General features: G+C 35.7%; 1 protein-coding gene across 8 annotated transcripts in view; it reads left to right on the top strand.

Moving 5' to 3' along the window:
* The window catches only part of USP15 (ubiquitin specific peptidase 15), a 64,541-nt gene that overhangs the window by 21,637 nt on the left and 25,606 nt on the right, over positions 1 to 17,298 (top strand). For 4 of the 8 annotated variants that reach the window (XR_008466066.1, XM_054199342.1, XM_054199336.1 and 1 more), the window contains 3 exons: positions 1,370 to 1,496; positions 6,507 to 6,652; positions 9,097 to 9,158. Coding sequence is in view for 6 of the 8 variants with exons in the window: in XM_054199342.1 (XP_054055317.1) it covers positions 1,370 to 1,496; positions 6,507 to 6,652; positions 9,097 to 9,158 (335 nt within the window). In the remaining 2 variants the exon portion in view is untranslated. Of the gene's footprint in view, positions 1 to 278; positions 735 to 1,369; positions 1,497 to 6,506; positions 6,653 to 9,096; positions 9,159 to 11,005; positions 12,403 to 17,298 lie in introns of those variants that run through there. The other 4 variants (XR_008466072.1, XM_054199363.1, XM_054199387.1 and 1 more) reach the window with 3 other exon arrangements.

The raw sequence follows: 17,298 nt of genomic DNA, 5'->3' as shown, positions 1-17,298 counted from the left end.
CACTGGAAAAATAGCGGAATGTAACGAGTGGTCAGGTAAACTGGCATAGCTTCAGTATTTTCTGCCAATATGAACAGTAGTTATCCTCTGAGATGCATATTCCAGTTTAGAATTTTTCTTTATGATGCTTTGGTCATTTGTTCATGATTCTTTCTCCTATCTACCTTAATGTTTTTTTCATAGAGGTGGGATGATACTTTTCTTTCATCCAATTTGTTGCATCAACTTTTTTTTTTTTTAAATGTGGAACCAAATTTTAAATTGATACAATGTTGTATCTGATCCATGTCAAATAACATTATGAATTTATTTAACAGGATTAACACTACAGTGTCAGTTTTATTCTCAGAAATGTCTTAGCCATACTGCACAGTTTTGTTTACTTCAACTGTTTTGTTGTTACTCTAGTAGCTGAAACCCTACTAAGCTGCTCAAACTAAGACATGTTTTTGTTTAAATGTCATGGTTGTCAGTCATTTAAGCGAAGGCAAACTACTGAACAGCAGTGAAATCATTCACTAATATTTTTTTTTTCCTATGGCACATACATACAAGTTATATTTGTGCAGCAGATAGCAGATCTCTCCTAGCAATTAGCTGGTAGCTTGTTGGGTTTTTTTTACCGTATTTGTCAGAAGTATCACATATCAGACTGATGGTTATTTTTGGAACAGTCTACATGACTAAGTACTGCAGTTACACTTTGGAAGATCAAAGGGAAAAACATTTAAGAGGTGACCCTGAATATTTCTTTCTACATTCTACTTTTATTAAAAAAATTCCTATATGCTTAACTATTTTGTAATAGGTGTTACAAAAATTAATATATAATAAGCAACTGTAATGAGTAGGTGAAATTTCAAATTAATGTATTCATTATCAGAATATAAGTGGAAGATTTCTAGGTCTTGTTTAAATACAGGATTTATTTTAGAATGTGACATCCAGATTTTAGTAGTGTGTATTCTGTTTTTGATAAGTATTCTTTAACTGTGAAAATTAGTGAAAACTGTGAAAACTTCCTCTGTGTTTTGAGGAAGTAGCATACAGCAAATGTGGTTTGAAATAAAAATAACTTCTGTTGTTTTTTTGTCTTTTGATCAAGTATCTTATCTTTTGGTTAACTATGTATATTTTTGATTTCCACTGTACTTAACACTTTGAAAGACATCATCATTATGGGAAGAAAGTACTTTTTTGTTTCCTATATTTCTAAAAAGCTATGGAGACATTTAGTTCTCATTTTTGGCATTTGTTAAGTGTCTTACATTCGCTGAACTTCAGTTTCTTGAAGAGTTCTCAAAAATATTTTGAAGTGTGTATATGAAAACATATTTGGACTGATACCTGATCCCACTCTGTTTTTCAGGTCGTTGAACAGGGTATGTTTGTAAAGCACTGCAAAGTAGAAGTATATCTAACAGAATTAAAGCTTTGTGAAAATGGAAATATGAACAATGTTGTCACACGAAGATTTAGTAAAGCTGATACAATAGGTATGCACAACTATCTTTAACAATATATAATTGTTACTTGGTTACTTGTCTTTAATAATAGTACTTGGTAGCAAGTACTGAGTAAGTAAGTCTCTAGGTAAAATGATAGATGGGTATTGTAACCATTAAAAAGGATGGGACTGGTCTTGTTTGGATCAAAATTAAAAGATACATGATTTGGAATGTTTAGGATTTTTAATAGGATTTTTTTTAAACTGTATGTTTTTATTATCTAGGTGTCTTGTGTTACCTCTAGAGGTTTGCACTTTTCAGGAAATGAACAGTGTGATATTTTTCATTACCTTAATTGGATTCCATAGGGCTTTTTCTTGGCTTTTGGTGTGTAAGAAATGCATTTTTTCCTGTGTTTACATTGATGACTTTCATTAGTGAAAACTTTTTTGTCCTGTATATAAAGAGTATAGTACAAAACACAAGAATGGATTGAATTTTTGATTTAATGGCTAAAGGTGACCTACAAAGGCATTATTCTTTGGCTTGTGAAGTGGCAGGCCAGGCACTATCTTTTCCAGTAACTGACTCCTGTATTAAACCTTTCACTTATCTTTATTTGTAGTTATTTTGCCTGCTCTTTGAACATTGCGTCATTGTTTGAAACCCTATTTTGATAACATACATTTGTCTCTGAAAATAACAATCAGAACGTGTGCAAAGATACTGCTGATCATATAAACTAAATTTTTAGTGTATTTGTGCATGTGTATCTTGAGATAAGAGTCTTTCAGTCAGCTATATTTGTGCATTTAGGATTGTACTTTATGCCCTTGGCACTTTATGCCCAGCCATTACTCCTTGTTTACATTCTTTGACAGCAATGTAGCCTTTTCAGGTTTTGACAATGTAGTTTTTTCAGGTTTTGCTTCTCTTTATGTTATAGGTAGTGACTTATACTTGCTACCCTTTAATGCTTTGCAGGTTGCTTGCTTAAAAAACAGAATCATTTTACTTTGTTAAATTTTAATCTTTAAGTAATCATCTGCTTGTATTAGAATAAAAAGTTAAAAATTATGAAATTTGTCCTTGAAACAAGGCTTCGGTGTTGCATGTTAATTGGCCTTTTTGAGAGCTGGTTTAACTTGGGAAGATGTACTTCATTATTCTCTAAGCAAACCCAGAAACTTAGGAAAACTAATTTAAGATTATCCTTCCCTGAGGACCAGATATAAGCTATTTTGCAGCTATACTGGATTTAATTGTATCATTAGATTTATAGGTAATGGATGAATTTCCGATATTTTCCTTCTCTGCCCAGAAGTGGGGCATTTTGGAATGGCTGTTACTTGTGGGTATATTCATTTTCTCTTAGCAATTACGAGAAAATTGCCATGAAGGGTAACGAGAAACAGTGAGGGTCACTAGCAGCCCCTTTCCAGACACTGACCTTACTTGAGAAGTGGATGACATGCTTTTGGAAGCCTTAAAAACATGCCCTTTCTGAAGATGAATTGTCTTATACAGAACACCAAGCAGGGCTGTCCTAGCCATGACATCCGAAAGAGTTTGTATCTTAGAAGAAGAGCTAGAAAAATTAAAACCACTTTTAAGAGTGAAAGAATAACTGATCCCTGCGGTTTTTCTCTTCTCATCCATTAATAAGATGGTGATTTATATTTTTTTTCATATTTTTTTCCTGTACCCTTACCTTAAGTATATTTAAAGTAGTTCTGGAATTCATCAAATATATAGCAGGGATGCTCATTATATCAATAAATAAAATGTAAGAGGAATCTTACGGAATCTTGATTCATTTTTACCCTTCCTTGTATGTGTCAGCCCCACTGAAGTGAGTGGACATAAGGTACTATGGTCTTTTCAAGAAGTTTTAATTTTTCCACCTACCATCATTGATTATATTATTTACTGCCTCAAAAGATCAAGACAAGACCTTCCTTAATTCGCATTAACAGAGAAAGTTTTGGAGCACCTTAAATACTCTGAGCACAATATAATACCTACCAGTCTTCAAATGTCTGTTATTCCTGCAATGCCTTTGCTTTTCCAGTCAAATAGAAGCTAAGCTAAGCTGTTTGTCAATAAGTTAGAAAAAATAATTAAAAAGGGCAGACCTAATAAGGACAGCTATTTTCTTGGGGTGGTACTGGAAACATTTGTTGCGTTCTTTGGACCGTCTTATGAATCTCTTACAATTGAGGACTCTCTCCTTGGAGTCAGTGTATATTAACTTTGAGACCGATTGTTGACTTACTTTTGGGGCGGTGGTTTTTCAATTCTAAAAAGAAAATGAGTTAGACAACAGATGTAGTTCAGACAGCATTTCAGTCTGGTTATTGTTGCTGATCCTAGAGAACAGGAGGGCTTGAGTGTAAATGAGTTAACGATCCATTGAAAAGTCTTAATCGTATGAAAGTATGATGAAATTAAGTCATTGTCTAATGTGTAGACCTTTTCTCCCTTTATTCAAAAGTTTTACAAACCACAAAATTACAGGAAGGCTATCCATAGTCTCTATTATAGATGAATAGGGTCAGGTTGTGTCTGCAATGCCATAAAACAATTCCAAAACTGAGCTGGTAAACTCTGTAGAAGATTATACCAGTGGCTCTGCACCTAATGGACTTCTGGATTTTTACTAGTAAATGATCTTGGCAAATAGCTTTGATTCATCTTTCCCTTTAATTTGCTGCAGAATACAAGAATGTAAAACTTGCCACCCTTGAGGACAATTTATTCTGGCATCTCTGACTAGCCTTTTACCTTCTTTAGGAAACTGGGATTACTGTTTCATAGTATAGATTAACATTTTACTACAGTTTCCTTTAGCCAGTACTTGTGAGCGCACTAGCCTTCAGGAGCCGAGTTGTACTTGTATTAGGGTCCACTGAACTTCTCCAGCGTTTCATCAAGACTCTTCCATGTAATCTTGCTAAATAGTACTTAAATCATGCAGCTGGTTTTTTTTGAGGAGTTACCTGATTTTTAACAATACAGGATATATCCTATATGGGATCCATAATCTTTAACTCTCAAATTGAACTATCTCAAATTGTGGCTATATAGCTGATGGAGGATGAGGCATCTTTAAAGGCAGATCTTACTGTCTTTTTTAGACTTCATCCCAGTACTAATCATTTTACACATGGGATGTGCATGTAATGCTACTAGAGGAGAACCCCATACACAATATGCCTCAGACTGTACCTATTTGAATGTAATGTTTTCATTTATACTGGAACAGGTGCTTTCACTTTAGAGTGTAAGCCAGCACTTCAGTGATACTTGGTGGGGGGCAGGGGGAAGAATTATAAAGTGTGCTTTGGTTATATGCATGAAAGTATGAAAAAGAACCCTAGTTTCACAGCCTCAAAACTAGCATAATAGTCAAAGTGGAACACGCTCTTCACGGAGTCTTGGACATAATGTGGATTCATCTGATAGGATTGATGCTTCCTGTCTCTCAACAGTTCTGCAGTGAAGCTGGAATATGTTAAAAGTTAACATAATAAATGTTAACTTAGTATTTGCAAGGAATACAAGCTGCCATGCTCAAATAAGTAGTTGTCATGGTATTAATAAGATAATGAAAAATTGTCTTTTGTAAATCCTTTTTTTAGTAAAAGTCATTGATAAATCTGGATTTATTTTTTTTTGGAAAATTGTTGCTGACTAGATTCATTCTTACATTCAAATATAGTTACTTGAAGCCATCGGTTGAGAATTGATTCAGAGACAGTACATGATATTTTTTAAAAAGTCAATAAATCAAGTAACAGCCTGTTGCCTTGTTTATAGCACCTACCTTGCCTACATATCATCCGTATTACAGAAACAGATGATCGAGTCTAACACTTGCTTTCATACTCAAATACGTGTTAACTAGTATAGAGGGAAATTGTATTCAGCCTACAGTGTCTACAAATATTATATTGGCCAGTTGTCATTTATTTCACAAGCCAATGACTGGATTTTTACAAGGTACTTTGAAGTTTCAGGTTGCATTTTGACTTTTCATATTTAACATAGTGGAAGAGAAAATATAATCTTAAGGAAAATGGAGCAAGGGGAGTGCTAGAGGAGCTGAAACACTGGTGGTTTATCCTGAGATTTCAGGGGAATGTCTCTCAAAGAGCTTAGAGTGCCGATTTTTATAATTGTGTTTTCAGTGATCATCAGGAATAAACTGTACATTTCTTGACTCCTGTTTTGTTTTCTGTGTTATGAGACTTGGCTGCCATGGGCCTTTGTGAGTGTACTAATTACCAAAAAAAATAAAAATCTAAGTGAAGTATAGCTATGGTATAGCACTGTACGTATTCAAATTAAATAACTCTTTAACAAACTCTACTTTTGCATAGTTATATACATGGTTATACTACCTTAAAATTATGTAACAGTGATTATATTTCTGTCAGGTAGAGTAGGAGCTGGTAGACCTTTTTATGGCAAATCTTTCAGGGATGTGAAATCTTACATCATCCTTTCAAAATAAATTTATGCACTTCAGTTTTACAGAGTAGCCTGTAATTTCAGTGAGCGTGTAAATTGAAGTTTATGCGTATTTATTGTGGTTGAACTGGGATATAGGTAGTAGAAGAGTAAAAACCAAAGAGGATTTGATTTAGGGAGAGGAACAGAATGACTTGCACTCCCTGCACCTGATTTTGCTGCCAGGCTCACTTCTAATCATTCCCTACCCACCTACACTCCTGTGTTACCGCACTCTGAGAAATTAGTACATAGGTACCTGGGTACCTTCTGTCATCTATTACTTATCAGCTTGTTTTCACTTGTTCTGCTTTGCTAAGAGATTCAGGAGGGAATAAAATAGTCCTCTGACTGTTTACATTTTAAAGGACAGCAAACTAGCAACTTTCTGCTTGTCATACAACATGATGTAGTTGCATGGCTGTTCCTAAAGTTTAATTCATATTTTGAATATAACAAAAGAGCAGGTGATTCTGATGCTTTCTTCAGCCTTAAACTGTTTGTGTAGTGAAATGCTAAACTTGTGTTCTCTCCCTTTCAAAACAGATACAATTGAAAAAGAGATAAGAAAGATCTTCAATATTCCAGGTGAAAAAGAGACCAGATTGTGGAACAAATACATGAGTAATACTTTTGAACCTTTGAATAAACCGGACAGTACCATACAGGATGCTGGTTTATACCAGGGACAGGTACAGTGTAATATTACTTCTTTTTTTTATACGTTAATTTATTTGCTCATGAAAATGTAGCTGTACCAAATCAATTTTCCTTCTTTTAAATGAAAATTGCCTCCTAATAGATTGTGTTAGGGATAGAGGATTTTGTAAGTAAATTGATCAAAATAAAAATAGTCAGTCTTTGAGTGTATTTTTGAGATTAAAGATGAGTTTAAATCTCCTGGTGAAGTAAAACTAAATGAATGGAGGAACGCTGACTTGAATTTGGTAAAACCTAGGATCTGGGATATGTTCCTATAATGAAACCCAAAATTTGAAGAACTTTTTAGGTACTCTAAAAGAATAATGTCTTCTACTCAAAATTCGCTGTCCAGATTTCAGAAAGAAATTAAGAAAAGGTGAAAAGATTTCGCATAAGAACTTACAGAGACAAAAGAGCTTGAAAACCTGCTTTAGTGTGAGACTATATCATCATTTTAAAATTCCTTTATGGCAGGTTTTCTTACAAGATACTTTTTTTATCTTTCCAGATTAATATAAAACATAAATATTGGATGTTAAAGCTACAGTAGTAAATGTAGTAAAGCCGCTATAAATGCAAACTGATTGAACAATTTCATCGTTAGAATAATTTTTTAGATTGTTGCATTGATTCTTTGTTTTTCAAATAGAGTTCATCTTCAACAGCTGTAGTTCATGCTGTTGTGCTACAAACATGTATGGATGAAATTTGATGGCAGTAATTGTAGGCAAGATTACATTAAAGTATTTCCTTTTGCCTTGAAATACTTGCCTCTAACCTACTTACCAGCAGTATTTATGCTGTGCTTCAGTTTTCTTTTATGGCATGGAAGGTAAGTAATCAGTGCACCAAAATAACAGCTTGAACTATTGTGCCCTTTAGCTTCATGCTGCATGCACTTAAACCCTCATACAGGTAATTGTAACGATGCAGATGTCCTGCTGGAAGAGCCCACATCTCCCATAAAAGATTTGCGTCAAAGATGTAACTTGCAAATTGCCTCTATCCCAGTGAAACATTAACTATGAAGCGAGCATGGCCTAATAAAGCCTTTAAAAGATCTCTGGGTGACATCTGTGCTTTCAGCAAAACAAATATTGTCCAAAACTGAGTTTAACCATGGTTTCTGAAAATGCTAATTGTCATATTAGACCATGTGTGTTTGGTCAGTTGCACTTGCTGACACACAAGGTTGTTATTTTTCTTGCTTAGCTTCCTAATCTAATTATAGTTATTCTGACTATTAGTCTATCTAACCTAACAGTTATTTTTTAACATGGAATTCTAAACTACATATGTAATTGAGTAAATTAATGTTTTGAATTTACCATTTGGTTTCTAAAGTGAGCCCTTAAGGGGTTTCAGTGAACTTTAAGTCTAGATCTTCACTGTATTTTGTAGTCCCTGGAAGCCAATGGAAGAAAACATGGCAGAATCTCTGTCTTACAACATTCACGAGCAAAGATAGCAGACTGTTTTTTTCAAGATAGAAAGCAGGTCATGATAGATGTCTGGTTTTCAATGTCATGTCTTAGTGTATTCAGACTGAAAATGTGATTAAATCTTCAAGTGGCAGCATGACTTATACAGGTTTTGAGCATAAGTACATACGTGAATGTATGTCACTGTGTAGACACATACATAGTATGGCAGTTAATTAGCATTCTGAAACATCAGTGCGCAATTATGCAGAATTAGTTGCATTGGAAATTAAGAGTTAGATTCAGTTTAAATATTGGAGTCTAGTTGCCATTTCAGATGATCTAGGCTATCCCAGCTGTCAATCCAGAAAGGCGTGAGCTTTTTGTAGGTCCTGTGTCATATCTGCCAGCATAGGGCAGATACCTCAAATACCCAAAGGCGTTTCAAATGGCACTTGATGCCTGTGTTTAGGACTGAGTGTTCTGTGCTCCCTTTTGTACCAATAACAACTTGAAGGAAATTAATCTCATTAGCCAACTGTCCTATTGGAATATTAATATTAGATGAATGCTTTTGCAAAAAATACAGGAGTAACCAGACAGGTATGATTTTAAGGATATTAAGGCAGAAAATGGTTTGGTTTGTTTGGATTTTTTTCCTACCGATCTGTGTTGTGTTTTATGAGAGGCAAAATTCCTTCAGGAATATCCTTCCTTAACAGGGCTGTTGTATAGGTATATGATTTCTATAGATTCATAGATGCTGTTAAGACATTGCAAATCATTTCTGACCTCTTTGATAGGTAAGGTCTTGTCATTTTATCCGTGGATTGTTGAGGCATAGAAATACTAAGCAGCTTGCCCAAAGTTGCACAAACTAAGGTGCAGGGAGAAAAAAGACATCAGTCTTTTCTGTCTCAATCACATGTCAGCAAATCCATTGAAAAGATTGGAACAGAAAGCAATCTACCGGTACTGTTATTTCAGTTTTCTTGTTACACTTTTTGTGGTAGGTACTGGTGATAGAGCAGAAGAATGAGGATGGAACATGGCCTAGAGGTCCTTCAACTCCTAAGTAAGTTGTGAATTTAAGTCATATTATTCACTATAACTTAAATATTTTCACATGTTATTTTGCCTTAAAAAAAAACAAACCCTGTTCTTAAAATGATGCTTTCAGATGTTTTATCTGAAAATATACCGAATACTGTATTTGTTATAAGTGCTGCACATTGTAGAACGTGACACAATAATGGTGAATTCCTGCATATATGTTGCTTAATTTTGTTGATTTCAGCCAGTGATCTAAATTATCCTACTTAAAAATAAATAAAAAAAAAGCATAGTAGAAAAGTGTAAAACTTAGATAATTTTATTTAGATTTCTGTTTCAAAGCATAGCATATCTGTTAGGTGAACATAGGTATATGTATATTATCAGTATTTTTTAATATGTAAATTTTTTCATGGATAACTTTTCCTTTTATGTCTAAAGCACAATATTTACACATAAACGTTATGCAAATTGCCGTCTACATTGCCAGCGTGTTGCTTTTGTTCTTTGTTGAGCTGTCATCAATTAAGAAGTGCAGTGGTTTTTTTCATTTATATGGATAAACTTTTGATGTTGTTTCCAGAATCTGAATCATGTTCTGTTGATTTTGAAGAACAGTTGAAACTAGTTACTAGTAAACTAACATGATCTCAGCCTTACAAATTGTTAACTGTTTTTTCCCTTTGTTGTCTGATTCTCAAGCATATCTATCATAAGTTCTTTTTGGTTCCTTTTATTCCTTTTGATATTCTGTATTCATGTAATTGAGGTTCACTGTTGTTTTAAAACATTTTTATAGTATCATTGCTTATCATTTGAAGGCCAGAAATTCTTTGATGTTTTATCTCAAGCACTTTTATTAGGAGCTCTAGCTTCTATAAAGTTGCTTAGTGAAGTCTGAGTTCAATTTAAGCTTAGTATGAGCAGTATTATCTTGCTTAGCAAGATGCTGTGACACAAAGAATTGAGAATGTAGAGCAGCAAGAGCAGAAAGAATGGGATGCAAAATACTTGAAGTTTGATCTCTAACCTCAAAAAGCATCTAACAGGAATGTAAATTCTGAGTCAAATTTTAAATGTAGATTTTGAAGGTTAAAAGAATTTAGATACTCAATGTCACGGATTCTTTTGGAAGTTTTGGTAGGAGGATATTATTGGTGGTGGTACCTGCTTTTATTCTGCCAAATTTCCATTCCACTTTATGGAAAACATTCAGGAGCAGCACACAAATTAAAGAATATCTCCTGGAAAAATGTTTGATCTGGGGACAAATAAAATGATAATTGAGAATACCCGTGTCAGAGGAGGCTTTAAGTAAACCAGCAAATGATGATGAATAGTATTACTGTGAAGCTGGGATATATGTTTTTGAGGTTTGGCACCTATCAGAAAGATTGATTTGAAATTTTATATTCAAATGCATTGTAGTAGTGGAAGTTTGCAAAATTTAGTGGATTTGAATGGAAACTATTAACAAGCAGTGAGGGGGACAGGTTTTTACATCTGTTTAAAACTTTATGAAAAACCTAATAAATGTTTAAAGGGGTAGAAATATTAAACGCTTGCTTTTGAGTCTTCTGTGTAAGATGTATTAGGAGTTTGTCATCACAAATAGTGTACATCCAGATACCTTCCTACAGTCCTGGCATTGGTTGCACACTGGTCTCGCAGCAGTTCCTGCTGAGACTGCATCTTGTTTAAAAGTAGTATGTGTTTAAAAGAGTACAAATTGAAAACATAAATTCTGAGGACAGAGAATAAAATGCCATATTTAGAAAGGTCAAAATATAGAATATTGGAAAGTATGAAAGGTTTATACTGCTTGAAAAGGGCAGGATCATTTCAGAAAATCAGCTAAGCTTTTCACAGGATCACAGAATGGTTGTGGTTGGGAGGCATCTCTGGAGATTGTCTGGTCTAACCCACCTGCTCAAAGAAGGGTCACCTCGAGCAAGATACTCAGGATTGTATCCAGTCAGATTTTGAGCATCTCCAAGGATGGGAGGCTCCACAGCTTCCCTGGAAAACCTATTCGACTGTTTGGTGACTCTCACTCAGTGTCATACATGTCACAAACTCATCCAAACATGGAGATCCCAGTTGCTTTTGTAGCTTAGTTGCCACTGATCCCAGTCTATGAATGAAGACCTGTGATCTGTGTGCAGACAATATTTTTTTTTAATATCTGTATCCTGCTGCAGGGGATTATTCCACAAACAGAAAAACAACCAACCAACCAACCCTATTTGAATGGTTTGTTATCGTCAAGAGGATGTTTTAAACTAAGATATAAAAAAATCTAAGGTTGTAGTTCAAGTAACTTAAGCAACTTTACTACAAAATCAAATTAATTGTGTTCAGGAAAAACTGTACGACGATTAAAATCTTTCATCCAATCTGTGGTTGTGAAACTTGAGACAAGGAGAAGGAAGGAGCTCAAGTTTTGAAGTTCCACAAATTACCAAATGAATAGCCAGGACAAGTTTTCTCTTAGTTTTCGGTTAAGAAGTTGTAACCTGTTTATGTGCAAATATAAAAGAAAGTTAGAGAAACATACAAAGAAGCTATTATTAACTAGAAACTCATTTTCTTCTAATTTTAGGAAGGTATTGTTTGCTATTTTCTAAGAAAACTTAATAAACAAATATTAAATCTATTGATCCACATAGTCTTCAAAAATACTTCTTAGATGGTAAAAAAACTAAGAATGTTTAATTAATCTATCGATATACATTTGTGTAGATAATAAAATTATCAGATTTAATTCTGGTCCAGTTTTTTTAGACTTCATGGTGGAATAAATCATCCTAATCAATTAGCTTACTACTTTGCATAATTTACAGATGGTCTGCTGTTAACTTTAACAATTTTAGCATGTAAAAGGGAATACATTGATTTTTATTTTTTTGACCATACAAAAATTTGAGACTATACACATTCATATTTTTTTTTCTCCTTGTAATAATGAATGTTTTCTTACAATATTTGTCACGTGGAAGTTTTTCATAATTTTTTTTTTGTTGTTAAAATCTGTATACCTTTTTATCGTGGAAAAACACTAAAGGCTCGTACTTGATTCTTATTTGTTCCTGAGATGGATGCTTTTAATGCTTTTAAGAGAAAAGAAGTCCGAATAAAAAGTGCTTAGCTATCCTTTTTGAAATAATTCAATGCTTGTGTATCCAAGTTTTATAGGAAAAAAATATCCACGAGTCTCTAAAAGAAAAACTGTGTTTGTCTACTGAAATAAAAAATATCATCTTTAACCAGGAGATTTAAAATCTGGGTTTTTTTCCCCTGAAGCAGTTGATGTGCAGACAGGCGTGCCTTTCTACTGACTTTGCTATAAGAAAGATAATTGTGGAGAATAGAGCTAACTGGGGACTTATTCTGATGTCTTAAATTGTAAAAGCAAGAGCTGTCAGAGCTTGTCTGCCAGTCAAGAGCTAGACTGCCATTTGCTGATGCATAATAACTTGTTAGATTGTGGTAACCATGTGTCTGAGCCCCTCTGGGTAAACATCAAACATTGGTAATGTACTACAGATGTTTTCAAGTTAGTTTAACAAACATGTTCGTTATTATCAGTTAATGCAGGGTTGACAAACTCTTAACAAATGCATGCCCTGAACATTAAAGATTTTTTTGATTGATGAATGTTAAAATATCAACTTTTCATGCACAACCCCCAAGGAAGTATGATTAGCCGAATTAGTTGGTTTTTGTAAGAAGAGAATATTCTAAATGGAAGTAAGTTAAATATACTAAAGCTTGCTTTAAGATACTAAATTATGTATTAGCCTGATTATAACCACACCATTGCAGAATCAGAGTCCTTAAGAATGGAAGGACCTCTTGAGGTAATCTCATCCAGTCCCCCTACTCAGAGCAGGGGAAGCTGGAGCAGGTTGCCTAGGACTATGTCTAGGCACATTTTTAGTCTCCAGGGATGCAGGCTGCACAGCCACTCTGGTCAGACTGTTCCGATTTTTGACCACCCTCACTGTAAATTAGGTGAGAGTTTATTAGGTTTTTTTTCCCCAACTTTCTTTTTTTTGTTATTGTTGTCGAACATCATCTCATGTTCAGATGGAATTTCATGTATTTCAGTTTATACCCGTGGCCTTTTGTCCTTTCAGTGGGCAACACTGAGAAGGGACTTGCTCCATCTTCTTCATTCCCTCCCATTGGGTATTTATGCACATTGATAAGATTGCCCTGGAGCCTTCTCCAGGCTAAACAGCCCCAGCTCTCTCTGTCTCTTCATGTAGGTCAGGTGCTGCAAGCCCTTGATCACTTTTGTGGCCTCTCACTGGACTGGCTCCAGTATGTCCCCATCTCTCTGGTACCAGGGAGCCCAGAAAGTGAACCCAGCATTCCAGGGGTGTCTCACCAGTGCTGAGCAGAGGGGAAGGATCATCTCCCTTGACCTGCTGGCAGTGCTTTTCCCAATGCAGCCCACAAGGTTGTTTGTTGGCCCAAGGACACGTTGCTGGCTCATGTTCAGCTTTTTGTCCAGCAGGACCGGAGGTGCTTCTCTGCCAAGCTGCTTTCCATCTGGGCACCCTCCCCTGCCCCAGTGTGTACTGGTGGCTGGGGTTATTCTTCCCCAGGTGCCGGCCTTTGCATTTCCTTTGATGGATCTTCATGAGGTTCCTGTCTGCCCATTTCTCCAGCCTGTTGAGGTCCCTCTGAATGGCAGCACACTCACCTGATGTATCAGCCTGTCCTAGTTTTGTATTATCTCTAATCTTGCTGAGGGTGCACTCTGTCCTGATGATCTGGTCATTAATAAAGATGTTAGAGAGTATGGGACCTAGTGTTGACCCCTGGAGCATACCACTAGTGACTGGCCTCCAACTGGACTTTGTGCTGGTGGTCAGAATCATCTGGGCTCAACCATTCAGCTGGTTTTCAATCCATTTCACTGCACACTTAAAAACCCATGTTGTCTTCTGCTTGTTACAGGACACAGTCTCAAAATCCATACTGAGGTTGAGATAAACAACATCCGTTGCTCCCCGCCATCTGCCAAGCTAGTAGTCTCATCATAGAAGGTTATCAGGCTGGCTAAGCAACATTCCCATTTCGTAAACCCATGCTGACTAGCTCTTGTCACCTTCTTGTCCTTCATATGTCTGGAAGTGGGTTCCAGGATTAGTCACTTCATCACCTTCTGCGTGATTGAGATGAGATGGGCTAACCAGTAGTTTCCCAGATCTTCTCTCTTGCCCTCTTGAAGACATGAGCGCCACTTGCTCTCTTTCAATCTTCAGGAACCTCTCCCAGTAGCCGGGATCTTTCAAAAATAAACAAGACTCCCATCACAGTAACATCAGCATTTGATGCACCCCATCTGGTCCCATGGTCTACAGTAAAGTCTGGGTTCTAACCTGTCTTTAGTTGGACTGTTAAAATGCTAAACTATAATAAATAATTTTGTGGGTTCCGTTTGTTAGACCATAAAAAGTTACCTGTTATAAAAAGTTATCTGTTACACAGTTCCTGATGTTTTTGCAGCTATGTTGAGAATTTGGTTTACTCTTCTGCATATGAGAAACAAGGCCCTTTAGTGATTATTGTTTTTTTTACAACCAGAGTTTTAAATTTATTATTTTTGTCAAGCAAGTAACTGTATTCTTTGGACATTAATACACGCTGAAGTTAGTATACTGCTAAAAGGTCACATACTTAGTCTTAGAACCTTGCACTTAAACCATAATTGAGTTTTTGTTGCACATTTGATTACTCTTTTTTTTTGTAGGAGATTCCTAAGTCATTGCAGTTGTTTTACAAGTAGATACTTTTGGTCATTCTTTTTATACAATTTTAAAGGCAGAATACATATGGCAATACATTCAGCCTTGGCACTTACTGCTTTTTAAGGGTGTTTTATTATCCTTGTTTTCATCTTATTTTTTTGTTTTAAATGGGGCAGGATTTCTGCCAATGTTGTTACGAAGTTTTCCCACAAGTATTGAAATGTATTAAAAGCTGTAAGAGCTGTGAATGAATTCTGTTCTTCTCTGTACTCAAGGTTTAGCAACGTAAGTAGCTGTAAGCAAACAGAAAGGCTGCACACCTCAGAGTAGTAGGAATCTCTTACTCTTTTACATGTTATCATCATTTGTATTTGATAGGAAATGCTATCAAAGAATAAAACTACCGATTGGCATCTTCCGTAAGAAACAAATTAACTTCTTTTTAGTCTTCAGTGCAAAGCAGCCCTTTATTTATGTAGCGTATTCTGGTTTCTTTTAATTTTTAGACAACAATTATACATTGAGTTTTTTAATTTAAAACTGTATTGCATTTAAATTTGGTTTAAATTATGTAAAAAAATTCAAATTTTTTTGAAAAGTTCAATTTCAGTTCAAAGTGACTCAGTTTAAATAGCATCTAAAATAATTGCATGTATGAATGTGCATAAATTAGATTTTGTCTTGAACTTAAGCAGGGTTAAACTTGCTTCAGTCTTACACCTTTCTTGAGGACATAGTCTGTGTATTTTAATTCTTTGAAGATAATATTCAAAGAGGATTTAGATTGATAAAATCTACAGGAAAGCTTTATGAATGTTGGTGAGAATATTTTAAAAATTAAATAACGTTTTCTTCACATAGTGATACATCTTTTCCTTTGGAAAAGGTTTATTAATAAAAAGTTGAAAATAAATTTGAAAATATCGGCAGATGGTCACTGGTGGTGTCCCCCAGGGCTCGCTATTGGAGCCTGTTCTCTTCAATATCTTTATCAAAGATCTGGACGAGGGGATCAAGTGCACCCTTGGGTCAATGGGCCGCAGCCAATGGTATGAGGTTCAACAAGGCCAAGTGCTGGGTCCTGCACTTGGGTCACAACAACCCCATGCAGTGCTACAGGCTTGGGGAAGAGTGGCTGGAAAGCTGCCCAGCAGAAAAGGACCTGGGGGTGTTGGTTGACTGCCAGCTGGATATGAGCCAGCAGTGTGCCCAGGTGGCCAAGGCGGCCAATAGCATCCTGGTGTGTATCAGAAATAGTGTGGCCAGCAGGACTAGGGAAGTGATCTTCCCTAGTACAGGGGGGAACCCTGTACTCAGCACTGGTGAGAGCGAATCTCCAATACTGTGTTCAGTTTTGGGCCCCTCACTACAAGACAGACATGAAGGTGCTGGAGCTTGTCCAGAGAAGGATGACAAAGCTGGTGAGGGGTCTGGAGAACAAGTCTTATGAGGAGCAGCTGAGGGAACTGGAGTTGTTTAGTCTGCAGAAAAAGAGGCTGAGGAGAGACCTTATCGCTCTCTACAACTACCTGAAAGGAGGCTGTAGTGAGGTGGGGGTCGGTCTCTTCTCCCAGGTAACAAGTGATGGGACAAGAGGAAACAGCCTCAAGTTGTGCCAGGGGAGGTTTAGATTGGATATTAGGAAATTTATTCACCAAAACGGTTGTCAAACATTGGAACAGGCTGCCCAGGGAAGTGGTTGTGTCACCATCTCTGGAGGTATTTTAAAAGACGTGTAGATGTGGTGCTTAGGGACATGGTTTAGTGGTGGACTTGGCAGTGTGAGGTTAACAGTTGGACTCAATGATCTTAAAGGTCTTTTCCAACCTAAACGATTCTACGATTCTATGAATATACTTGGGAAAATTCCCTGTGTAAAAATGTTTATCTTCTTGCAGAGTTTAGTTCTTGAAAGGTGCTTAAAAAAATCCTAAGCATGCAGAATTTCTTCTCTTAATATTGTGATGTGTATTTCAAAGCTTTCCAAGGACAGCTGGAGCTTTTTGCAAACCAGTTGGAGTTGCATAAGGACCACAAAAACATGAAGGTTCCTAAATTTGAGTATTCAGAGACTTTTCCATGGTTATCTGTGAAATTTGATCAGAAAAAGAAAAATACACTGCAAAATAGTTCTATATTGTATTTGTTACATTCAGAGGGCCTTTGCGATTAAAATTATCAATATTGTTATTTTTTAAAATAGTCTTAAACAATGGGGATGCGTGATAATGCTATTACTTTTGGCAAAAAAAAAATTAAAGGTTATTTAGTATTGTGCATAATATCCTGGATTTTTTTTACACTATTAATAAAACAATTTTAATGAAATGCTTTCATGCTGCTTTTAAACTAACCTTGAAGTATGTATCTTAATAATTTTTGTATCTCATCTCAACATCC

This window comes from Rissa tridactyla, chromosome 1, assembly GCF_028500815.1.
Source record: "Rissa tridactyla isolate bRisTri1 chromosome 1, bRisTri1.patW.cur.20221130, whole genome shotgun sequence".
In the NCBI taxonomy this organism is placed as follows: domain Eukaryota; kingdom Metazoa; phylum Chordata; class Aves; order Charadriiformes; family Laridae; genus Rissa; species Rissa tridactyla.
This window is presented reverse-complemented; position numbering and strand designations above follow the sequence as displayed.